At 45.4% G+C, this 25,897-nt stretch overlaps 1 protein-coding gene across 1 annotated transcript; it reads right to left on the bottom strand.

The window, feature by feature from the left end:
- Positions 1-460: 460 nt before the first annotated feature.
- On the bottom strand, positions 461-13,005 carry LOC130122582 (RING finger protein 24-like). Its single transcript, XM_056291512.1, has 6 exons — positions 12,874-13,005; positions 11,770-11,840; positions 10,886-10,928; positions 8,635-8,676; positions 1,881-1,963; positions 461-1,112 (listed from the first exon to the last, which is right to left on the bottom strand). The coding sequence occupies exons 1-6, from the start codon at positions 13,003-13,005 to the stop codon at positions 992-994; spliced, it is 492 nt and encodes a 163-aa protein (XP_056147487.1). The 3' UTR covers positions 461-991.
- Between the last annotated feature and the right edge of the window lie 12,892 nt (positions 13,006-25,897).

Raw genomic sequence — 25,897 nt, forward strand, 5'->3', positions numbered from 1 at the left:
ACGTGGAGAGGCTGATGCGCCTGCAGCCACCACACGGTCCTTGGCAGGGGGTGGCCAGAGTCTAATGGCATGGAGAACCAAGACGACTGGGGACCACCCTCTGTTGCAGCCTTCATCCACCTTCACTGCCGTTGTGACCTGGAGACATCTTCCACCAGTTCTGCTGCTGAGGTCTTTGTTGGGTCGTGCTTCATCTGGAACCTCCCACTTGACCTACCCACCTTGGGTGACCCTACCAGGAGCCAAGTGCCGAACGGCACAGCTCTTGGGGTCATTAGTATATGCAAGCTTCTCCACCACAGCAAGGTGGCGCTCCAGGAGAAGTAGTAGCCTATTCATACCACCACAGAGTAGTTCTTGTACAGACAAAGCAAACATTTTATTGCACAATAGCTGATTTGATTATGACTTAAAGTTCAAATGTACAATTTAAAAGAAAAAGATGGTCAAAGTGCTTTAGTATCACTGAAACAAACAGTTTTATTGGAAGCTTGTTACAATACAAAATTCCTTAGAAATAACTTAAAGACAATGTGTAAACTACTATGTCGTGTTATTTTCACAAGCTGGTTACTTCAGATCTGAAGTAACGGTAAGTAAGTAAGTAAGTAATGGTAATACTCAACAACCACGCCATCTTCAACCAGCCGGGCAGAATCTAACAGAATATACTGACTGATCAACTGCATCCAAAATAAACATCCCAGCTTCTTCTTTGTTTCCCATATTAGTTTTGTAACAAAATCGAGTCTCTATGACCTGCTCTGTGTGACAGGAGACATGCTCGTGTCTGCATTTGCTTGTCCTTGTAGTTTCTGCACATAAAAAAAAACTCAAATTCAACAGACTGCTGGAAGAGGACTAGATATTCTCAAAGCTGGGGTCAGGTGGGTGAATTTACATTTACAACCTCTTTCAAAGTTTGGAAACAAGCTACCCTGAAGTGTGGGCAGACTGAAGCAGGTGAGGTGGTGTGGGACATGTTTTTCTCTTAGACCTCTAGGGTACTCTGTGGCCCCTCGGCCCCCTGCTGACGGTTGGGCTGAAGACGGCAGATGGGATTATTGCACATGGGACACACACTGCGGATCTCCAACCATTTCAGCAGACACCTGAAAAGAGCAGATGGATGAAATAAGTGTTAGCTAGACGTCACTTCAGAGGGAAGTGAGAGTCAAGGAAGGAAGAAGAAGAAAAAACAATCTGCAGCCTATTATATGTTGATACAAAATAGTGACTTAATGGTTAACCGACTCGCTTAAGACTATCCGTAGACACGCACGTTACTGCCACCTCTTCCGGAAAGACAAGTCTCTTCTTCAGGTCCACTTGCATTTCCCAGTCGGAAGCTTGGGGTGGTAATGCCTGGTATTTATTGACTTTGGCCCTCTGCAGGTCCGTTCCATTTGGCAATTTCTGTAAGTACCTTGTTGTGCCTTCACCTGTATCAGCCTTCTTCCAGTGCTTTGGGACATCCTGTCAAGACATCGTTCAGGGTGCGAAGGGTTGCTCCACACTGCTTGCAGGATGGGTCTTCTTCTTTGACAGCTGATGATTGCTTATGGCATGAAACAGGCTTGTACTGTCTCATAAAGAATTTACTTGACTCACTGGATTATATATATAAATCAATCACAGCCCAAGACCATTATTTTATGTCAGGGAAATCAACTCTCCAACTTTCAGTTTGTGAAACGACACCGTGCAGTGCCGTTTCATGACTCATGGAAACCTTGGCTCACCCGATGCTAGCTCTGAGCTGCGAGAGCTGCAGATGTTAACAGATAACGACTTCCAGTTTGTGGAAATATCAAACATTCATTATGTTTAAAAGCAAAAATGATTTGGCTCCAATTTTAAAGCAAGGCCAGGAAACTTACTTCTTGTGAAAAGCGTGGGAACACGGACACACTCCCAGCTCATCCTTGGTGCGAAACTCCTCCAAACACACGGGGCAGGTTTGCTGTGCGATGGGAAAGACATGTCATTAAATCTCTTGCTGCTATAATCCACCATCTGTGTGTTCAGTAAACACAACATTCCCAAACACAGCCATCATGCTAAATCTAGAGTACACAATAGATAAATAAATACAAGGACATATTACTTCCAGGTCGTTTCCGTAACCCCTGACAAGCTTACTGGTAGGAAAGCTTGCTCAATCACGTCTAAACATAGCCTTCCCCTAAGCCCATGGCGATAACGCAAATACATCTATAACCTCACCCCATCACAGAACCTTTTGATGCAGTCATAAACTGGCAACTTTGCTGAAAATTATCATTGAATTTTGATTATTACGTATACCACGATCGGCACTTTCACTAATGCATCTACTGACTTACAAGACAATAAATGACTTACAGCAAACTGACAAGTTAAGTAGACAAGACCTCGTAACATTACTGCAAAGTTCAATACCAGAGAAAGTGTGAACGAAGGCATGACATTACCACTATGAGCACACATAACACCAGGATGCTCTGACTTATGACGCTCTTTTGTCAATGTGTGTGGAGCAATCACAAAGTGTCTTGATGCATGCTCAATAATCCAGGTAAGAAAATCAAAGAAGGTTGAATCAGGTCATCTGGACACAACTTTTACTGAGAGAGAAGCCTTTCATCATCATCTAAGTGACCTCTTCAGTCTCACCTGACTGCAGGTACCCCACCCTTTCAAACAATACAGTGACTGCAGGTACCCCACCCTTACAAACAATACAGTGGCATACGACTGACACCAATGACCAGTTTCATATGCAAATATGGTGTGACCATTACCTAGAGTTACAATGGCCATGTGTACTATTCACAGAGGATTTGGGAACGTTTACAATCACAGCATTGTAAGATGGTGACAGATGTACTCTTAGTCCCCCCACGGTTTAGGGATGGTCGTTCCCTCTTCACATAGATGGCCTCTTTGACTCCCCGTTCAAACCAGCGTTCCTCCCTATCAAGGATGTGCACATCCTCATCCCAAAAAGAGTGGCCACTGGCCTGGAGATGGTGTAGACTGTGGAGTCCTGGCCTGATGTGTTACACAGGTGAGCTAACACATTATGCACTGTATTGTTTATAAGGGTGGGATACCTGCAGTCAGTTTAGACTGAAGAGGTCACTTAGTTGAGTTATAAAACGTATGTCAATAAACGTTGTGTCCAGATGAACTGATTCAACCTTCTTTAACCCATCCCAAAGTTCTCAAGAGGTAGAGATTATTCTGCACCCTTTAAAACGGCACAAGATGGCGGCGTATGCCTAGTCGTATGCCGAGGAGTTAGCGAAGCTGTTAGCTGCTGAAGAACCGTGCCAACATAGCTCAGTTAGTCTTTAGTTGATTTTGTTCAAATTTATTTTTTCTAAAAGTTTTTTTTTCTTTTCTTTTATTGCTTTCGTCACCCACCCCCCGACCCCTCCCCGCTAGCTCGGGGGACTTTTCTTGTGTGCATTTTTATAGGACCGGAATCATGGCCACAGACAATGGAAAGGAACAAATGATGAATATCAATAAGGACAGGAAGAATGATAAAGACCTAAAAAGTGAAGAGACGAAAGGGAATAAAACAAACGAAAAAGGGAAAGAAAATGACAATGAGAGAGGAAACAGAACAAATGAGTGAACAGGCGGCGAACGGCAGAAAAACAGTGAAGAACGTGGAGAAAGGAGAGAGAAATATGGCAAAGAGTTGACGGTGGAAGTGGAGGTGGAGGGAAGTGAAAGAGTTACCATCATGGAAACATTGAGGGAGGTGAAGAAATAGTGTGGGGAGGTAGTTGGTTGCAGAGTAAGTGGAGACATTTTTGAAGTCGCAATGAAGGACGAGGACGGGAAATCCAAATTGATGGACGGCATGCGAGTGAAAGGGGCAATGATTCACACCAAAGACATCACAAACAAAGACATGGTGATGTCCTTCATCAACCCGCCGGTCTATCTGGAGGACTGGAGGATACTGGCAAAGCTGCGAGATTGGGGAGTGAAGGTGTTATCGCCAATTAAACAACGCATGTGGCCTGGTACAGAAATAGCTGACGGAACAAGAATCGTAAAAGTAAGTTTCAACGACTGTTCACTCCCCTACTCCACCAAATGTGAGACTCTGAAAGGTTCAGAATATTTTAGAGTCACTCATGACAGACAAGTTTATGTGTGCAGACTCTATTAAACCTGGGAACATTTTTAGAGAGTGCCCAGAGTTATTTGCTTTAAATTTGGCAAGAGGGACACTGTAAGCAACACTCTGCTTCGGTCACCCAAACTTGGAAAGACATCTGTGGGAAGGCCTGCAATAAATTATATCAATCAACTTGTTGATGACACAGGATGTCCATCTGAGGATCTTCCAGCTGCTATGCAGGATAGAGACGGGTGGCATGAGAGGGTCAGAGCCATCCGAGGATACTCGACCTGACGATGATGATGATTAGATTTGAATAAAGCATTTGATAGGGTGGCTCACGGATATTTATACAAGGTGTTAGAGAAATTTGGTTCTGGGCATAGGCTGGTAGGATGGATCAGAAGGATGTATGATAGGGCAGTAAGTTGAGTTAAAATCAATGGGATAGTCACAGACACATTTAAGATAGAGAGGTCATTCAGGCAAGGGTGTCCCCTGTTGGCTCTACTGTACTGCTTGTCGGCAGACCTGTTAGCAACACTATTGAAGGGAAATGATAGAATTAGGGGTATAGGGTTACCAGGAGGGCAAGGGAGTTTAGTTTATCAATATGCCGATGACACGACAGTTACAGTAAGGGACATGGAAAGTGTAGTTGAGGTATTAGATATTTTAGAGCTGTATGGCAGGGCATCAGGGGCTAAAGTAAATATACGCAGACAAGTCAGAAGTTATGTTTATAGGGGCAAGTAGAGAAGATTTAGGAATAGGATTAAAAGAGAAGAAGGATTATTTCAGGGTGCTATGTGTGAATTTAGGGATTGAGGATAAGGAAGGGAGAGATATACAGTATGAAGAGATATTGAATAAGATTAGGAAGACGTTAGGGTTTTGGAAACTTACGAGGGTTGAAGCTGAAAGGGAAGATGGTGGTTGTGAATGGATTAGTTGAGTATGATTGTGTATGTAATGAATATGTTGGATGTGCCTGAGAGAGTGTTGAAGGAGGTGAAAAGAATGGTGAGGGAGTTTCTGTGGGATGGGAGTTAGGATAGCAAGGTGATGGAAAACGATTATGGAGATGGTGGGCTGAAGTTAATCAATTTAGGGGTGAAAAAGAAAGCACTTAGGGTGAAAATGAGGGTTAGATATTTAAGAAACAGGAGACCACATATGCAAGGTGTTTTTAAGGGAGGCAATTTATAAATGTGGAGGGTGTGCGGAGGGTGGAGCGTATATGCAGCTGAAGAAAGGTATGTTGAGTGGAGTGTCTGAGTTTTACAAGGAGGTGCTAGGAGCATGGGGAGAGTTTGTGAAATGTGTGCAGTATGAATGTAAGAATGTAAAGCAGGTGTGGGAACAACCAGTGTTTTTAAATCCAAAAATAATATTTGAGGGGAACACAATCTACAACAGGCTGACTTGGAGAGCGGGTTTAGGAAGATAAGGGATCTAGTGTGAGTATGTACCAGGGTTTATGAGGGCACAGGTACTGGTAGATGAAGTGAGGGGAAGGGGTGATGGAATGAGGTTGGGAATGGCGGAGAGGATGATGAGAAAGATCAAGCGGGGGATGCAGAGAGAATGGGTCAGTATGATTGAGAGAGAGGCTTTGTTGGATGAGGAAGGAGAGATAGAAATGTAAGTGGGACAAGGAGAGAGGAGAGTGTGTCTGATGAGTGTGAAAACCAGAGTGATGTTTAGATGTTTAAGAGGGGAAGAAGTGAGAAGACCGGCTGCGGAGAAAGTGTGGGAGAGGGTTATGAATGAGATGGATATAGGAAGGACATGGGGGAATCTGAGAGTGAAGTGGAACAGTGTTGAATGTGACACTTTTGACTTCTTATTAAGACATAACAGGGTGTTCAATAATGTAATAATCAGTAAGTGTGATGTGAATGTGAAGAAAGAATGTGATGTGTGTGGTGTAGGAGTAGTAGAAACATTTATGCATGAGTTCGTTGAATGTTGTGAACTGGAGGGATACATGTTGAAAATGAAGGAATTAATAAGTAGATGTTGGAGAGGTGGGTTGTTGACAGAATGGAATGGAGAGAATGGTGGTTGTTTGGGGTCACAGGCAACGTGAACGGATGTAATGTGAATTTATTAAATTATCCAAAGGAGTTGAATCAATAAAATCAATAGCTTCGATGGCGACGGGCGCGGCTGGACATCGGAGCACAGGAGAGCCACGCATATCAATAGCTCTGATAACGACGGGCACGGCCAAACATCGGTACACAAGAGAGCCACTCATACCTATGGCTCTGTTAGCGACGGGCGTTGGTAAACATCGGATCACAAAGAGCCATGGACATCTATAGCTCTGACAACGACTCCTAGAGGATAAATTCTGAGTCTCATCAGCAGCCAGTCAGACTAGCTTGGTCTAGTCAGAAAGGCACGAAGTGAGGAAGCCTCTTGGATGAGAGGTGAAACGTCTTCACGGATATATACCAAGTCCAGTTGCACTTGATTCAACTCCTTTGGATAACCATGACCTGGATGAATGAGAACATTCACAGACTTATTAAATTATGTTTAAAGCCATGCAAGGTTTGCTGTCAAGTTAAGGAGGAATACAGCCCATTATGAAAAGGGGACAGCTGAGGTGTGGAATGTTTTTAGAAGTATAATGGAAAGAGATGTTAATATGTTGTATAGTTATGTCAGGGGAAAAGAGTTTATTAGTGGATTTGTGGAGGGGAGCACTTTTATTGTGACTGGAGAAGAAGGCGACCCGCCGCAACCTGAATTCAGATAAGCGGCTTGGATGATGGATGGCTGGATGGGTGGATGGAGAAGAAGGGAGGGTGATGTTAGATGTACGTAAGTTAAATAGTGTAGTGTGTGGGGTATGATGTATTGGGGATGGTATATGTGTATTTTTTGCTTGATTTCCTGGATTTGGTGGGGGGTCTGTAGGCTGGAAGCCATGCTAGAGCCGACAGGTTCCCTCACTATTTTCTGTCTTGCGTAGCTACATGTGTATAAAAACTTTAGTTGAACGCCTGTATCTTGTGTTTTCCTCTTGTTCTAATGATGAAGTGTATATCTGTGTAAATAGTTTAAAAAAGAACGTGTGCTATGTATGTTTTTTCATAATAAAAAAAACTGCAACTGGTGGTTTAGACGATGCCATGCTACAGTCTCTTTCATGGGAACGCTGGCTTCTACTGTTCATGATGAAAGGCAGGGGAAGATGCTGAAACATTAGTAGAACTGGATCACAACAGACGTGATTACTGCCTCAACAGCACTCTCTTATTTTCTACCAATAGACAGAACGTTAGTACCTTTTATAACAAACTACTTTACTTTTTTACTTTATAACAAACTACTTTGGTACTTTTATAAAAACTACTTTTTAAAATTACTCTTACTTTCACTACTTATTTAAAACAAACTACTTTTTTCCTTTAAAAAGGAGCTCTGGATTAAACAGTATTTTAAAACCATTTTTGAACCTACATGGAGTATGTATTGTGTGCAGGACAGTACAACAAGTCCTAAAAAGTTGAGACAACCAGAAGAAAGCCAACTTGGGAGTATGTTTTGTGGTTGGAGGCTTGCCAACATGTCTGAATTGTAAAATGATCCGAGACCGTGTGGTACTCTGAACAGGTTAAAATAAACAAGAACAGCTGTAAAATACTACAATGTATGACCCTGGTTTTAAAATACGAACTACATACAAAGGAATTTCAATAGTTAGTATGAATTATGAACCATGACCATAACGTTAATGTAAAGACAAAACGTGAATTTTACTGGGTACACCACTATTTTCAGGCGGTGTGTCTAAGGAAAAAAGCTGTATTTTACCCATACTGCTTACCCATATTACCCATTACCCACTTACCCATATTTTACCCATAACAGTGACGCTTTGCTTTTGCTATGTATATTTGGAGAATAACTTTTTTTTTTTTTTTAAAGTCTGGAAAAAAAGCGTGTACCATGTGAGATGTATTGCTCCTCTATACAACGCACTACCACAAAACAAGTATTTTGTCACAGGCAGTTGCTAAAATTTTCTCGAAACTGGCAAACTGGATGGACTGTAAGATAAAAGAGTTCCTTCATCTCGGAGAATATGCCAGAACATGAGCACTGGACCACTCGTTTCATCTGCCATTTTCAAACACCCCAGTAACTCTATTGCAAGACTTAAACGTAGTTTCCAGGAAATGCCACCAGAGGGCGTCAGCAGTACTAGTGGTTGTGTGTCGTCACAACGCGTTAAAGTAATGCTAAGGCGTTGCTTGTGTGAACAACAAAATTGCCTGCAACTTATTCACAAGTGTTAGGGAGTGTACGTGTGAAAGCATCTGACTCATAAGAACGGGGTCCCTGCCAACCAGCTGAGACAAGTTACATCACTATGCATGAATAAAAAATACCCTTCAAACAACGTTTATTACTGAGTGTTGTTTGTGATCACAGATATAACTTATGTCCCTTCTGAAGACGACGTCCCAGTGCTTCACACACATTCAACTTACACCGAGAAGGCTCAACTTCTTCCCTGGTCCTTTCAAAACCACCTGGTGACGAGAACCAATGGACTCATTAGAATACGAATACACATCAGTAGAATAATGATTATAAGATAGTCAAATAAGGTGAATCAGTTCATTTGGACACGTTTATTGAGGGAAACGTTTCATCATCATCTAACTCACCTCTTCAGTCTCAACTGACTGCAGGTGTCCCCACCCTTATAAACAACACAGTGACTGCAGGTGTCCCCACCCTTATAAACAATACAGTGACTGCAGGTGTCCCAACCCTTATAAACAACACAGTGACTGCAGGTGTCCCCACCCTTATAAACAACACAGTGACTGCAGGTATCCCCACCCTTATAAACAACACAGTGACTGCAGGTGTCCCCACCCTTATAAACAACACAGTGACTGCAGGTGTCCCCACCCTTATAAACAATACAGTGACTGCAGGTGTCCCCACCCTTATAAACAATACAGTGACTGCAGGTGTCCCCACCCTTATAAACAATACAGTGACTGCAGGTGTCCCCACCCTTATAAACAATAGTGACTGCAGGTGTCTCCACCCTTATAAACAACACAGTGACTGCAGGTGTCTCCACCCTTATAAACAATACAGTGACTGCAGGTGTCTCCACCCTTATAAACAACACAGTGACTGCAGGTGTCCCCACCCTTATAAACAACACAGTGACTGCAGGTGTCCCCACCCTTATAAACAATACAGTGACTGCAGGTGTCTCCACCCTTATAAACAACACAGTGACTGCAGGTGTCCCCACCCTTATAAACAATACAGTGACTGCAGGTGTCCCCACCCTTATTAACAATACAGTGACTGCAGGTGTCCCCACCCTTATAAACAATACAGTGACTGCAGGTGTCTCCACCCTTATAAACAACACAGTGACTGCAGGTGTCCCCACCCTTATAAACAACACAGTGACTGCAGGTGTCCCCACCCTTATAAACAACACAGTGACTGCAGGTGTCCCCACCCTTATAAACAATACAGTGACTGCAGGTGTCTCCACCCTTATAAACAACACAGTGACTGCAGGTGTCCCCACCCTTATAAACAATACAGTGACTGCAGGTGTCCCCACCCTTATTAACAATACAGTGACTGCAGGTGTCCCCACCCTTATAAACAATACAGTGACTGCAGGTGTCCCACCCTTATGAACAATACAGTGACTGCAGGTGTCCCCACCCTTATAAACAATACAGTGACTGCAGGTGTCCCCACCCTTATAAACAATAGTGACTGCAGGTACCCCACCCTTATAAACAATACAGTATTACGACCCAAACCAACGACCAGTTTCATATGCAAATATGGGTGTGGCCATTGACTAGAGTAACAATGGCCATGTGTACTATTCACAGAGGATTTGGGAATAGTTGCAATCACAGCATTGTAAGATGGTGGCAGATGTAGTCTTAGACCCACCAGTCGTTCCTTCTTCACATAGATGGCCTCTTTGACTCCCAGTTCAAACCAGCATTCCTCTCTATCAAGGATGGTCACATCCTCATCCCTGAAAGAGTGGCCACTGGTCTGTAGATGGTGTAGACTGTGGAGTCCTGGCCTGTAGATGGTGACTGTGAAGTCCTGGTCTGACGTGTTAGCTCTCCTGTGTTGTGTCATCCTCTTGGCCAGCATCTGTTTGGTTTCCCCAATGTATACAAGTCACAGCAATCCTACAGCCACTTAACAGCTACACTATATTGCTCTGTTTGTGCCGGGGGACCCGATCCTTGGGGTGGACCAATTTTTGGTGCAGCATGTTTTGGGGTTTGAAAGCAACTGAGACGCGGTGTTTTGAAAATATGCGTCTCAGCTGTTCCAATACTCCCGCCACAATCTGTCACCATCTTACAATGCTGTGATTGCAAACATTCCCTAATGCTCTGTGAATAGTACACATGGCCACTGAAACTCTAGTTAATGGTCACACCATATTTGCATATGAAACAGGTCATTGATTTGGGTGGTTATACCACTGTATTGTTTATGAGGGTGGGATACCTGTTGTCAGGTGAGACTGAAGAGGTCACTTAGATGATGATGAAACGTTTCTCTCTCAATAACGTTGTGTCCAGATGACCTGATACAATCTTCTTTGATTTTTACCTGGATTATTGAGCATGCATCAAGACATGATTATAAGATAGACATAAAATATAACAGTACTTTTGAATGGGAGGATAATTCAAACGGTCCATGGCATGAACATTTTACCTGATTGTAGCCATAGTGCTCTCTTGTGCCCTGTCGCCTCAATCTACAGAATACAAAAAAATAAAGAACAAAACCATTAACACTTATTACATAAAGCTGTGATGTAGGGTCATGTATGAACAAATGGTTGTGCTTGATGGGCCCATATCTGCTCTGACTCAGAACATGTCCCATCATGCTAGTGATGCTGTCCTGTGGGACCGGTTTATGGAATCTGGAATTCATGCTAATTGCCAAGTTCAAGTAACAGCCTGTGCATTGCACAATCAGGAATCAGGAACACATTTGAAATTAAATGACATATCATTTCCCCCAGCCCACAGCAGTGCAACACAGACAAAAACACATCCAAAAACCCCAAGAACTTCAAGAAAACACATACTAACTAACTAACACATATCTAAACTAAAATTTAAAAAAAGAAAAAGAAAAAGAAAAAAAATCACTGTCCAGAGAACGAATGTCAGCCAGGATGACTGTCTGAACTGCCGGTCTTGCATGGGCTAGCAGTTAGCTTAGCCTGCCCCGCTTCTGCGTCCTGTCAGACCGCCCTCAGTGTTTCCTCCTCAGGTGCAGCTCCAGGCAGGGCCGTGGTCCTTGGGCCTACAAGACACAGCAGACCAGGCTCCCCCAGCCAATCCAACGCTAGCTCTCCCAGCCAGACACCCTCGACACACCTCCCTGTACTCCACACGACGACACCAAAAACACTACAGTCAACACCAGGTAAGGCCGCCGCCAGACCGCCCTCTGTGTTATCGGAACCGCTGGTCTGCATGGGCTAGCAGTTAGCTTAGCCTCCCCGCTTCCGCGTCCTGTCAGACCACCCTTGGTGTTACCTCCTCGGTCGCGGCTCCAGGAAGGGCCGTGGTCCCTGGGCCCACAAGATGCAGCAAACCAAGTTCTTCCAGCCGATCCTACGCCAGCTCTCCCAGCCATCAAACAAAGACAAAACCTAAACACAGACGTGGCCAAAGACACTGCATGGACGGTACTGGGTGAGGCCGCCGCAAACGTGAATTCGCGCCGCCATCTTCCCACACCAACAATGGGTGAGGCCCCTGCAAATGTGAATTTGCACCCCCATCTTCCCACACCAGAAGTGGAAACAAATAACCAAAAAACTGCGATGCTTTGCTATAAAAGGGATAGAAAAGGTAAGGTGAACACATGTATGGGTCAGTACCTTGTGGTATTGAGAGCCCGTTAAACGTTTCAGCCGTATTTGTCCATTTATGAAAAAGTAACGAGTGTTTGTGTATGTCTGCTGTAATGCCACTAGGAGGTGCCGTGCAGTTTGCTGGAAGAGTGATGCGTGCGGTCACCTGGGGTGCATCCCAAGTCTCTTATTTGATATTTCCTCCCCCTATATCCTCACTTGAACTGGAAATAGTTATAGTCCCGACTGTTGCGTCACCTCATGTTGCCTGCATCTGGGCCAAAAAGTAGCACTTGAACGCACCGCTACGACTAATGCTAACGGCCAACTAGCATGTATGTTCTGCACCTGCGTGAGAGGAAATAACTCTCCATACCAGCAGGTGGTGGTAATCTGTATTCATCATTTAAAATTTGAAATAGGAAGACCCAGGACTGCAGATATACAAACCATAAACAAAGCAATGTCTGCTTACCACTGTTAACAGCGTTTGCTTACCATTTTCACTCAACTCTCGCTCACTACAGACAGTGTTGTAATATCGCTTCTTGAAATGTTCAGGTGAGATGAAGACGAAAAATGAGAAGAGCCGTCTGTGTGTGGCCTCTTGACTTCGTTCATTGTTTGCTTGCTTTCTCATAACTTCCGTTTCTCCTCTCATGCACTGATTCGCTAAGCTGAACAGCCAATCAGAGTGATCTCTCTCACCGATGGACTCCACTGCCAATTCAACATGCTGAATGGGCCAAAATGCTGCCAACAGGGGTCCGGTTAGTGCCAACAGTGTGGAGTGGGACACACTGCAAAAACTAGGGCCACAGACACTTACCGTCGCTGGACGGTCGGCCATCAGCCCGACATTGGCCGACAGCCGACCATCGGCCTGGTGTGTCAACACCTTATGAGGACCCATGAGTCCCACGAGAGCAGCTTTCCCGGAAGACTTTGTGATGAACGCCATGACAATTACTTCCCCCCGTACATCTGGCACATTTGAATGAGATGGTGGAGAAACAGGACAAATGACTCAATAGCAATGTAAATACCAGTAAATGTGTCTAGACAGAGTAAAGGGGGATGAAGGCTACTGATGGCTGCTTAGACCTGTGCCACTGTCATCAGAAACGGACATCACTTCACATGACGCTTCAGAGGAAAGGACGTTTCCTTTCTCTAAACACACTTCCTCGTTTCTTCTGTCCTTGCTTCGCATCTCTCCATGCATCCCTGGTGGGATGGACTTAGATGCAAGGGAAAGACACAAGTGAGAGAAACATGGATGCAGTTAAGAGACTTGAGATGTCCTCATAGACTCAATGCTGAGAAACTCCACCGGTGTCACTCTTAAATTCAGAGGATGCTCCCGGTTCCGGCTGCTCCTGGTTCCGGCCACTCCAGACCTGGTTTTTATGTCTCATGTCTTGTCATCTTGTCCTGCTCTGACATCATCATCCCAGTCCTGAGTCCTGTCCAGTTTTCCTCTGTTACCCATTTGCCCCAACGCTGTTGTTGATTATTCAATCAAACTTGTGTGCATTGAAGTTTGGCTGTTTAGTTTGTTCATTGTCAGAGTGTTCCAGGTGTGTACCATGTCTGTCATGGTCTCATCATGTCACCATGAACTGGGTCATGTTTCCAACCAGTAAACCTTTTGTTTCACCTGTTAATGTGTCTGCATTTAGGTCCTCAATTCCTGCTTCCGCTGTGACAGAAGAGACAAAATGTGTGACACTCAAATCAGCTTCCACAGACCAGATGGTGGAAAGTGACTGGGATGGCAGCCAGTATGAATCAGACCAACAGTGTCCTTTAACAAACTCCTGACATAATGAGCTGCCATCCCAGTGCTCCCAGTGGCCACGTGCCGAGCACACGAGATGCCAGAGCGTTTACACAAGACATCCGGGGATTTCTCTGATACTGTCACATAGTTTACATGGAGTCCTCCATGATGAGGACATCCTGATTAAAAGTAACTTTCAGAGATGGATATCTAATTTGAATGGGCTCATGTGAATTGTTAGTTTATATCATAACATATCTTCCAAGCTGTATTTTTACCATGTGTTTACTTTTGTTTTTACTCTGTCATAGTGTTGGTGAAAAGAATATCACTGCTCCACTGAAAACACATTGACCTAGTGCTCAACAAAACAAGCTATGTATATTGGTCTTTACTGCCATTTTAAAAGTGTAGATATGACCTACGACTCTCAATGGCTTATATTTGAATTTCAAAGATGGCTGAAAACTAATTACATCTACACTAACACATGAAAACTAAGCATATGCGACAGTGTGCTTCTAAGCATTTTCTTTGTTAGCCATTTTTATTTGTAAATATCATTTTAATTTCTATATGTAATTTTTATTTCTAAAATGTACAAATGCCATACTAGAGTGACTCCTGTGTTACTTTGGGTAACAACTTCAGGGTTTCCTTCGATATAAAAGTGCTGGGGTATCAGTGAAGTTACAAATGTGAAGAACACAGAAACTAAGGTGTGTGGAGCAGGCAACCCTGCCTGTGGCCTCATACCTGAACAGGTAGCAGCAGAACAGGAGAGTCACCATGAAGATAAAGAGGCCGACGGCAAGAATGGTGACGTAGACGTTCAGCGGAAGGTGGTAAGTCCCCTCAGACGGCATGTTGCAGCTGGGGCTTGAACTTAGTATGAGGCCACAAAGACACTCTTGGAAGAGAGAACAAAGAGAAAAAAGATCAGAACCTGTAAGAAAGTTTTAAGGAGAGGTAAATTGAAAATGATGAAACAAAAGAAAGGACAGAAAAGGGTCAACAACCTGCCAGAAAACCTGCTTTGTGTATTATTGCACCCAAGCTCTGCAACACAGCCTTCCAACTACATTTAAGGCCTGAAACGGAATCAAACTCCTGAAATAAACAGCCTGTGTTCATACAACAGACAATGCTTATGAAGACAAGCAGAGCTTCCTGTGTACATGGTGAGGTCCTGGATGCTGATCCAACAGGTTACCTGTGAAGGGAGTGGTTGCTGAACATCTCATTATATCAGTGTAAAAAGCATGTTAGACACCACAGTGGTGTTATATCATCATGATATAGGCATATCTTCAAAATTATTTAACCACTACATTGCATCATAGCCTTGTTTTGGTTTTTTTTCCTTTGCAAACCTATACTGTAGCCTTCAATCACACTCAACTCATTACAGCCGTGTAACTCAACAGATACACAGCCTACCTACCGCGTGTCAAAGATCACATCATATAACCAATCAACATTTAGCCAGCGTGGACGATCAAACTGTTTACCAGCAAATTCATACATATATTTACACAAATTGGCAACCACTACAAATTGGCAACCATTACAAATTTTCTTTCGGCCATTCCAGCGCCCACATCAAATTTTAGCTGCCGCTCAACCCTCACATAAGTGGAGTGGTTGTAATAAGATGTAATGAGTTGCACTGAGTTGTAATGACTTGTAATGAGTTGGCCAGAAGCGGTCAGTGTCCAGACAGGTGGTCAGTAAGTCCACAGCACCTGTCCTCACAGACAGAAGAGAGGGAACATTTAAAACCAACTCAGCAATTTGCTTTTTTTCTGGACCAGAGCAAAAAGGATTCTCACACAAGTCATTCCATTACTAAGCTGGTCCAAAATTAACAGGTACAAACAGGAGTGAAAAAAAAATCCACAGTCTTACATTCTAGTGGGTTATTCTATCAGTGTTTTCTGGATTATCTGGATTGTTGAGCAAGCCATTTGAAATCTACGTGTCTTGAGGTTTAGCAATGGTGAACAAAGTGAGGACAGTTTTTCAAAGCAATTCATTTTATATCACAAAGCACCCTGTCACTACAAAAAGACAAAGTTGATGCACAAAATGCATAAAGGGCGTGCTATAGAAGCCCTGCATGCGTTTAAAAGTATTAGCCTACGGTTCGGGCCTTCTATTGGTTCCATAGGGCTGACAGCACATCTGACGTCACAGGGTTAAACAGGTCAAGGGTGAAAGGCTATTTGGGGGAGGAAAAAGAAAGAAAAGCAAAGGCTGTTTGCAATGAGCGTTGCATATTTTAGACTGGGTGTGCCTCAAACTTTTCCGTCTCTTAAGAACCCGTCCACTGGCCGATGCCCCCCGTCCCCCCCCATAGATCCCCTGTTCTCCCACAAACGGATTGATTTTATTTTATTTCTATTGTTTTTTGTCTTTGCTCGGCGACGTTTGTGTGTCGGACACCACGTGTCCAGCGCCCAGTCTCATTCCCAGCGACCTGCGTACAAACACAACTTGCAACGTGTTAACGGCTCCAGAACCGGGGGGGATCTGGACCGGCACGTGATACACAGGCGAACCCGCGCTGCGGATCTGCGGACCCACGACGAGGCTCGGTGGGCTGTCGTTTTAATCAAGCCAGCGCCATTTTGTTTTTCACAGCAAACCACGCGCAAAACAAATGCAAATAATCTGAAAATAATAAATTGGACCCGTCCCATTATTGAAACATAAACCCGCTAGTATCAAAACACCAACATTCACACGAGCGTTGGGCCTTCACTGCATCAAGACCCTCAAGACCCTCGTGTCTCTAGTCCGCTAAACCCAGGTCGCTTTCCAAAGTGCACAAAATGGCGGCAGCGAAGGAACGGCAACCTAACCGTTACTTTAGAAAAAGAGGGACACTTATTTGGAAACGCGGGTAACACGTTTTTGGCAACAAAAACCACATCTCCACATTACACGCCATTACTGCGTAATAACGCACAGAATGAACCCCGCTTTGTTGCGTGACGCAGGCGAACTCGACCCGCACGACGTTTGTGACCCTCGGCAAATCTCGCTCATTAACCACCGAGCCAAAACAACACATATGTGTCACAGTCGCCACAGAAACACGGCAGAGCAGTTTCTTCATGCTCCCTGGTTTGGGTAAAGGATAAACTCGAGTTCGTAACATGTTTTAGCAGTACCTGTGGATCGACGACGAGACACGGGGGACGTCCACGATCAATCCAGCGCCATTTTATTTCTGAGGCGCTAAGCAACACGCATTATCCGATCTATAAGCCTGAGCCACAGACGCGCTAGGGCGCCATCTACTGACCTGGTGGTGTAAATCCACACTTTTCTCAACCCCTTACACTCTCCCCTGCTTCGCTTCAAGAGATGTCTCCGGACATCTAGAACTAAACTAACAAAGGAGTGTCAAGCAGTCAATGAGGTAATAGCCTGGAAACTGTCTTATTGCAATGTCAATGTCTTCTGTTCAGTCAAGTCTTATGTCATATCTCTGGCATGTCCACACTGCTTCTGTGGGGTGGCAACAGGTTCCAGGAGTTACTGGACAAGCGGGAACGGGGTAAGGCACACGTGAAAACATCACATTTGCTCCCTCCATGGTTGGTACGTAGGCTGTCCTAGATGTCCATATGTAAACACATTTCAGGGTTTTACTGCTCGAGTAGAAGTCTTAAGGGCAGCTCCTCTTACCTGCTGACTCTGTGGCCGGTTCAGCATTGGCTCTGAACTCCTCCGTACTCCCACTGGCATCAGTATCATCTTCCTGCGGTGCTTCCTGAGATTCCACCAATGAGGGAACATCGGCCGTTGTTGGTGCATGTGCCGATTCTGACGTCACAACAGGTTAATTTTGTTTTTGGATGGTGACTTGACTCATGGGCTGATAATCTGGTGCCACCGCTCTCAGCTAATTGTGTGGCTCAAGTTGAGGTGGTTGGAGTCCGACAGTTCTCCTTTCATGAACAGGTAAGTGTCGGAGGCTGTATGAATATTCCTCCTCCTCCTCCTCCTCCTCCTCCTCCTCCTCCTCCTCCTCCTCCTCCTCCTCCTCCTCCTCAGCAGAATCATTGGAATCCTGCTTGGCTGTCTCTCTCTGTATGTGATGGCCTCTCTGTCTTTGTGGTTTCTTTTGTACATGACAGTTCTTTTCATCATGCTCAAGTGGTAAGTCATTTACAGGAAGGATGAGGTTTCGGTGCAGTACACGGATGGTTGGGTCCCCTGTATCTGCTTGAACTCTGTATACAGGCCCATCTCCCAGTCTCTCAACAACACGGTGGATCTTGTTCACCCAGTAAGCACAAAGTTTGCCCACCTTTCTCAGAAAGGTTTCTGACAAGGACATGATCACCTGGTTGTTGCACAATTCCTTCGACACCTTGATCAGTATTTCTTGTCTTTCAGTGAGCACCTTTTGCTATTGTCTGAGGCGATCCTGTATGCCTCCTGCATCCGAGAAGCCAATTTTTGCAGATTCCTGTCTGGTTTGCACCTGCTGCTCGGGTTCGAGGTCGAACAACAATTCAATGGGCAACTGCAGAGCTCTACCAAAGAGAAGGAAGAAGGGTGAATAGCTTGTCGCTTCATGTCTGGTACAATATTAAGCGCGGACTATATGTGGAAAGCGGTCTTTCCACTGCTTTCTTGCCCTCCTGCAGGGTGCGGAGCATCTGGGGAAGTATTCTATTTAGGTGCTCGATGGGGTTCTCTTGTGGATGATAGGGGGTAGTTTGAGAATGGCTGATTCCAGCCAGCTGTTGGAGTCGTGGGAATAGGCTATTCTCGAATTCTCGGCCCTGATCATGATGTAGTTTTTGTGGGTACCCGTATCGTGGAATAAAATCAGACAAGATTTTCTCAGCTGCAATTTTGCCCAACTTGTTCTTAGTTGGGTAGGCTTGTGTGAAACGAGTAAAGTGATCTACCACGACCAAGATGAATTCATAGTCTCCTTTACTTGGCTCGAGGTGCAGGTAGTCAACAGAGATGAGCTCAAAGGGGGCACTGATTGTAACTGAGTCCATTGGTGCCTTCTCTGGGATGTTGGGTCGCTTCTGCTTAATACATGGGCATCGGCGAATGACATACTTTTCAATTTCTAGCTATATGAAGGGCCAATAAAATCTCTGCCTCGCTAGGTGGACGACTTTGTCTGCCCCTACATGCATAATTTCGTCATGCAAATGTTTGAGCACAGTTTACTTACTGAGAAGAACCAGTTGTTTATGTTGTCCTGCCTGCCTGTACAAAATGTCCTTGTCCAATCCGAGTTTGTTCCACTCATGCGTCAGTCTCAGTGTTTTCGGTCCTATTTGTCTCTTGTCTTTATCGTAGGGTTCCATCCATTCGTTTTTAGTGTTATCACCTCACAGATAGATCTATGTATCCCCTTTCTGGGCAGCCCTGATGACCTCTGGGGTGAACAGGGGTGTGCTGGCTAAAAGTGAGTTATCGTCACTAGTACACAACTGCAGTACTGCAAACCATGACACGTCCTTGTCTCTCAAGGCCTTGTCCCCTTGCCATATGGCGGAAACAACTAGAGGCATGACCTCAGTATACTCCTGTATGTGGTCATGGAGCTTCAGCGGATAACCTGACAGGGTGTCCGTGTCGGTATTTGCCTTGTCTGGCCTGCATTTGATGGTGAATTGGAAGTTGGCCAGCTCTCCTACCCAGCGGTGGCCGACTGCATTTCATTTGGCCGTGTTCAAAACATAGGTGAGGGGATTACTGTCCGTGTATACGGTGAACGTGGGCGCATGGTTTGTAAAGGTAATCCCGCAATTCACCACAGATTGCCCATTTTAACGCGAGGAACTCGAGCTTGCTTGAATGGAGGTGATACTTTTTTCTTTTTTTTTTTCAACAGGCGTGAGCGTCCTCGACCCGTAAGCAATAACACGTGGCTTACTCCCTGCTCCTGATAGGACACAGCTCCCAGACCGTCATTAGTTGCGTCAGCGTGTAATAACACAAAGGGTAAATTACACCCCATTTAGACTTGGTTTTAAAATGCGTTTTTTTTTTGCGATCGAATCACAAGTGGACAGCGCTAAATACAAGTATAAACGACCACCAAAACGTTTTGTGAACCGGTTACTCAAACCACTTGCCGAGGTGGTCTGGGACGCATTTGACCACATACACTCACTGGCCACTTTATTAGGTACACCTTGCTAGTACCGGGTTGGACCCCCTTTGGCCTTCAGAACTGCCTTAATCCTTCGTGGCATAGATTCAACAAGGTACTGGAAACATTCCTCAGAGAGTTTGGTCCATATTGACATGATAGCATCACGCAGTTGCTGCAGATTTGTCGGCTGCACATCCATGATGCGAATCTCCCGGTCCACCACATCCCAAAGGTGCTCTATTGGATTGAGATCTGGTGACTGTGGAGGCCATTTGAGTACAGTGAACTCATTGTCATGTTCAAGAAACCAGTCTGAGATCATTCGAGCTTTATGACATGGCGCGTTATCCTGCTGGAAGTAGCCATCAGAAGATGGGAACACTGTGGTCATAAAGGGATGGACATGGTCAGCAACAATACTCAGGTAGGCTGTGGCGTTGACACGATGCTCAATTGGTACTAAGGGGCCCAAAGTGTGCCAAGAAAATATCCCCCACACCATTACACCACCACCACCAGCCTGAACCGTTGATACAAGGCAGGATGGATCCATGCTTTCATGTTGTTGACGCCAAATTCTGACCCTACCATCCGAATGTCGCAGCAGAAATCGAGACTCATCAGACCAGGCAACGTTTTTCCAATCTTCTATTGTCCAATTTTGGTGAGCCTGTGCGAATTGTAGCCTCAGTTTCCTGTTCTTAGCTGACAGGAGTGGCACCCGGTGTGGTCTTCTGCTGCTGTAGCCCATCTGCCTCAAGGTTCGACGTGTTGTGCGTTCAGAGATGCTCTTCTGCATACCTCGGTTGTAATGAGTGGTTATTTGAGTTACTGTTGCCTTTCTATCAGCTCCAACCAGTCTGGCCATTCTCCTCTGACCTCTGGCATCAACAAGGCATTTTCGCCCACAGAACTGCCGCTCACTGGATATTTTCTCTTTTTCGGACCATTCTCTGTAAACCCTAGAGATGGTTGTGCGTGAAAATCCCAGTAGATCAGCAGTTTCTGAAATACTCAGACCAGCCCATCTGGCACCAACAACCATGCCACGTTCAAAGTCACTTAAATCACCTTTCTTCCCCATTCTGATGCTCGGTTTGAACTGCAGCAGATCGTCTTGACCATGTCTACATGCCTAAATGCATTGTGTTGCTGCCATGTGATTGGCTGATTAGAAATTTGCGTTAACGAGCAGTTGGACAGGTGTGCCTAATAAAGTGGCCGGTGAGTGTATGTTCTGTAGTGTAAATGCTAAGTGTAAATGCTGACGCGTCCCCGACAATGACGTAACAGGAAAATACGTCATCAATGCAGGATGTGGTGGTTGTTTAGTAACAGTGCGCCAACTTTCGAAAAAATGGAGCGTGAGGAGAGTGTACGATTGGAGTAGAAGTGAAACGAGATGCCTAATCTCCATTTGGGCAGAAGAATCAGTCCTGTCATCTCAACATGTGTATTAGTACTTGAAACATCCTCAAACATTAGCTATTGTTTTCACAGCTAGTCAGCAAATCTGGCGCTTGACTGAGGCCCTTTGACCTTGTAGCGGAAGTGACGTAGACAGTAACAAAATCTTCGGCGTAACGACATCTGATCACAAGTGGTGAGCAGGACGCATTTGGAGACGCATGGTAAACACAGGTGTAAACAACGATGTGTCTTGCTATCCACTTGTGATCCGATCGTCCAAAACGCATTTAAAACCAAGTGTAAACCGGATGTTAAAGTCTGGGTAGGCCAAGATGGGGGGGAGGGGGGGTCATCATGTCAACAAGGCGAAATAGCTACTATAGATCTGTGTTCTGAAGTCCATTGGATGGGTGTCCGAGATTGCAATTGGCCATTCTTGGTGCTCTTTGTGGTAGTTTTGATGGACCTAGTTGTAACAGGTTGCTCACCAGACTCAACAGGACTCTCTTGGAGCTTAAATGGCGGCCTTGCTATTCGGGAGAAATCCTGAATGAACGATCGATAGTACCCCAGGAACCCCAGCAGAGCTCGAACTTCTCCTACATTCTTTAATTCTCTCTCCTTCAACTGGAGTACAGCCTCCAGATCCTTAGGATCTACCTGAACACCTTCACTTGTCACCAGGCGCCCAATATACCTTACTTAATGCTTGAAGAGCTCAAACTTTTTGGACGTAACTTAACACCATGCTCCCGTAGGTGGCGGAACATTCTCTTGAGAACTTCAACATGTCCCTGAAAAGTTTTGGAAAAACAGAGTACGTCATCTAAGTACGGAGAACAGCATTCGTCTCTCAGACCATCAAGAACACATTCCATGCGTCTCTGAAGTGCTACCGGGGCGTTGGTCAGGCAAAATGGGTGGCGGATCCACTCATACAGCCCCCAAGGAGGGCTAAAAGCTGTCAAATGTCTGTCATCGACGAATCCCTGGTGGTATGCACTGCCTTGGTCGAGTATGGAGAAGCATGAGTAGCCCTCAAGATTATCCAGCAGGTCTTGTATGCGGGGAAGTGGGTAGCGGTCAGGGATTGTTTTGCTGTTTAGTCCAGTGAAGTCAACACATAGACGTAAACTCATGTCCTTTTTTTCCTAACACAGACCACGGGGGACGAGTACGGTGAGGTGGACTTCCTGATCCATCCCTGGTCAAGTAGCTTTTGTACATATTCCTTCAATTCAGATTTGACCAGAAATGTAAAGCGCTTTGAGTGGCTGTTGCACCTACAAAAGCGCTACATAAAATGCAACTTGTCTAATTGATTGACTTCTTGATAAAGAGGTTTCGGGATAGCATTGTAGGACTTTTGCACTGGTGTTTCGTCTGTTAAGTGGATTTTTAGTTGCAGGTTTGGGATGCAACCTATGTCGGTGTCATCCTTCGCAAACACTCCTGATTCACTGAACAACATGTCTCTGGCTAGCTTCTGTTCATCTTCACCGAGATGTGATAAGTGAACAGGTGGATGCAATTTATATTTAGTTGTTTGTGGATTTGTGTCTCCATCGATCCTTTTTTTCACATCAATCTGTTTGTCTGTACTCAACTGAGCTGAGCATGTTTGGGCAGTTGGTGGGGGCATAGACTCAGGTCTCCAAGAGGGACACTTGACTGGTTTCACCTCAATAATTTCTTCCAGAGTTCCGAGGGCTGTTCGCTGTGTTAGATAAATATCATGTTTAGTAGGGTTTTGAATGGGAATTTTAGTACATTTTGAAGACCCCCTAGGAACATCTACCAGGACTGGAAAGAGCTCTAAACCCTCTGGGCAGTAATTCTCTGGAACAGACTGAAACAACAATGTACCACCCCCTGACCACCCCTAACCCTGCACCTAACTTCACAAATTTGCCCTGCAGGAATAGTTATGCCTTTCTTACCAACTCTTACACTACACCCTGGGGGCGGAGGGGGGGTGGATGTCTCATCAGATGCCATTATCTCGAGGGCTGAGACAAGGGCTTCTACTGTGCTCTCCGTAACACTCAAAGTCTCCTATAGGCTAGCGGTAACGTCAACCTGATCACCCTGTTCTGCACTTTCTTTGATAATCTCTGCAATGACGGTACTACCTAGTTTAAAACAGGTACAACTTTGACTGATCAGAACTGCTGCTTTAATAGCCACCTGTCCCTGACTCGTACTACTGATCCGAAGGTCTATGCCCATCCATCATAGGGAACTTCAGTACCATTAGCTGCAGATATTTCAAGGGGTTGATGGGCAAGTAGGGTTTCCAAGTGGCTGGGTTTGACACCAGGCAGTGCTTTCTCAACCCACGCCCTCCTCATTATGGTAACTTGAGCCCCCGAATCCCCGAATCTAGCAGCATTTGATGGGGAACACCATTCATTGACTGAGCAAGAACCCATACATCGCTTCTCAGTAAATTGAGCTACACTTTGTTTGTTTTTTTGTTGTTGTTTTTGTTTTGTTTTTTGTTGTTTTTTTACTTGGCTGACATGGTGAATTTAACTTTAGGCATTTGACTGTCTTGACCTTCATGGGGGGGGGGGGGCTTCTCACTGCTGAAGGTCACTGGCTGCCCCTTTCCAGCGACCTCATCCCGTTTCCCGACAGCTTTTTCTGCAGACAGCCAATGACCCGGTGCCCTACCTAGCCACAAGTAAAACAGTGGGGACAAGTCACATTGCTCTTTTGCTCACAGTCCTTACATCGGCCCCTTGTCTGAGTGGCTGGTGGCTGGGGATGAGTGATGGGCTTCCAAACATCGCGCTCTCAACGGGTTTTACCATCTGGGCCAGGTGCTTGGTTAACGAGGACACTTGTGCCGCCAGTTCGTTGAGAGCAGAACGATTAGCTTGAACTCAGGGTCAACTTTGGTCTGTTTGGTCTGGTCAGTCTGTTTGTTATTGTCATGCTGGGCTGCACTAACAGTTACTGGCCTGGTTTTAGCTACTATACTCAGACGTTTTAACCCCCCCTTCTTCCTCACTTGTAGATTTGGTGATTTGTTCTAAAAGGAAGTCATCACTGACCCGTGTGTCAGAGAGGAAGGGTTTAAGATCATGTCTAACATGGCTGTTTCTTTCATTTAGCCCTTGGTAGAGGATGTGAAGGAACGTTCCCTGAACAAGCTTTGTGTCATAGTTAAAACCTGCACCAGGTTGTTGTGACTCAGAAAAAAACAAACAAAAAAACAAAACTCCCTGCTATATTAAACACATAACTCTGTACAAAAACTGCTGCTCACTATCTCACTTCTGACGCCAATGGTACCACGAGTGGGGTAAGACTGTTAGGCCATCGGAAATGCGTGCGCCCAGAGGCGCGAGGGAGCTGATATGATAAAGCACAGGGTCGCGCTTCCTGAAGGAGGGGGGTAGTGTAACGACCATGGATGAGTAGACTCGCTAGCCCGTTGGCGAATGGGTCTGGTTAACGTAGTCGCCCGTGGTGTGGGAGATCCGTGTGAGCGTCCTGGCTGCCCCCTGAATTCGATATACATATAATCATCTAATCTTCAGCCACTTTTCCGGGGTTGAGTCGCGGTGGCAGCAAGCTAAGTAGGGCACTCCAGACGTCCCTCTCCCCAGCAACGCCCTCCAGCTCCTGCTGGGGGCTTTCAAGGCGTTCCCAGGCCAGATTGACATATATAGTCCCTCCAGCGAGTTCTGGGTCTACCCCGGGGTCTCCTCCCAGTTTGCCGTGCCTGGTAAACCTCCAAAGGAAGGCACCCAGGAGGCATCCTAATCAGATGCCCGAACCATCTCAAGTGGCTCCTTTTGATGCGAGGGAGCAGTGGCTCTACTCCAAGCTCCCTCCAGATGCGTCACCCTATCTCTAAGGCTGAGCCCAGAGACCCTACGGAGGAAACTCATTTTAGCTGCTTGTATCCGCGATCTCACCCTTTCGGTCACTACCCAAAGCTCATGACCATAGGTGAGGATTGGAACGAAGATTGGCTGGTAAATTGGGAGCTTTGTCTTCTGCCTCAGCTCCCTCTTCACCACAACGGTCCGGTAAAACGTCCGCATTACTGCTGATGCTTAACCAATCCGCATGTCAATCTCCCGCTCCATCCTACCCTCACTCGTGAACAAGACTCCGAGATACTTGAACCCCTTCACTTGAGGCAACAACTCATCCCCAAACCGGAGGGCGCAATCCATCATTTTCCGGTAGAGAACCATGGCCTCAGACTTGGAGGTGCTGACTCTCATCCCGGCCATTTCACACTCAGCTGCAAACCGCCCCAGTGCGTGCTGGAGGTCGCGTTCTGGTTAAGCCAACAAAACCACATCATCTGCGAAGAGCAGAGATGCAATTTTGAGGTTCCCAAAACGGACACACTCCTCGCCTTGGCTGCACCTTGAGATAGCCTGAGTCAAGCCCTGCTTCCCCTTCCTGAGTTGCCAGGTGGTTTGCCAGAACTTCCTTGAGGCCAACCGAAAGTCTTCCTCCATAGCCTTGATCCTCCCACACCTGAGTTTTTGC

Source organism: Lampris incognitus, chromosome 13 (assembly GCF_029633865.1).
Source record: "Lampris incognitus isolate fLamInc1 chromosome 13, fLamInc1.hap2, whole genome shotgun sequence".
In the NCBI taxonomy this organism is placed as follows: Eukaryota; Metazoa; Chordata; class Actinopteri; order Lampriformes; family Lampridae; genus Lampris; species Lampris incognitus.

What these genes read in the sequence shown, in the direction of transcription:
- LOC130122582 (XM_056291512.1), bottom strand. Translation starts at nt 13,005, where the DNA reads ATGGCGTTCATCACAAAGTCTTCCGGGAAAGCTGCTCTCGTGGGACTC. An exon ending in TGGCCGACCGTCCAGCGACG is followed by an intron (nt 11,841 to 12,873) that starts GTAAGTGTCTGT and finishes GTCTGTGTTTAG; the next exon opens with GTTTTGTCTTTGTTTGATGG. An exon ending in AGCACTATGGCTACAATCAG is followed by an intron (nt 8,677 to 10,885) that starts GTAAAATGTTCA and finishes TCTCGTCACCAG; the next exon opens with GTGGTTTTGAAAGGACCAGG.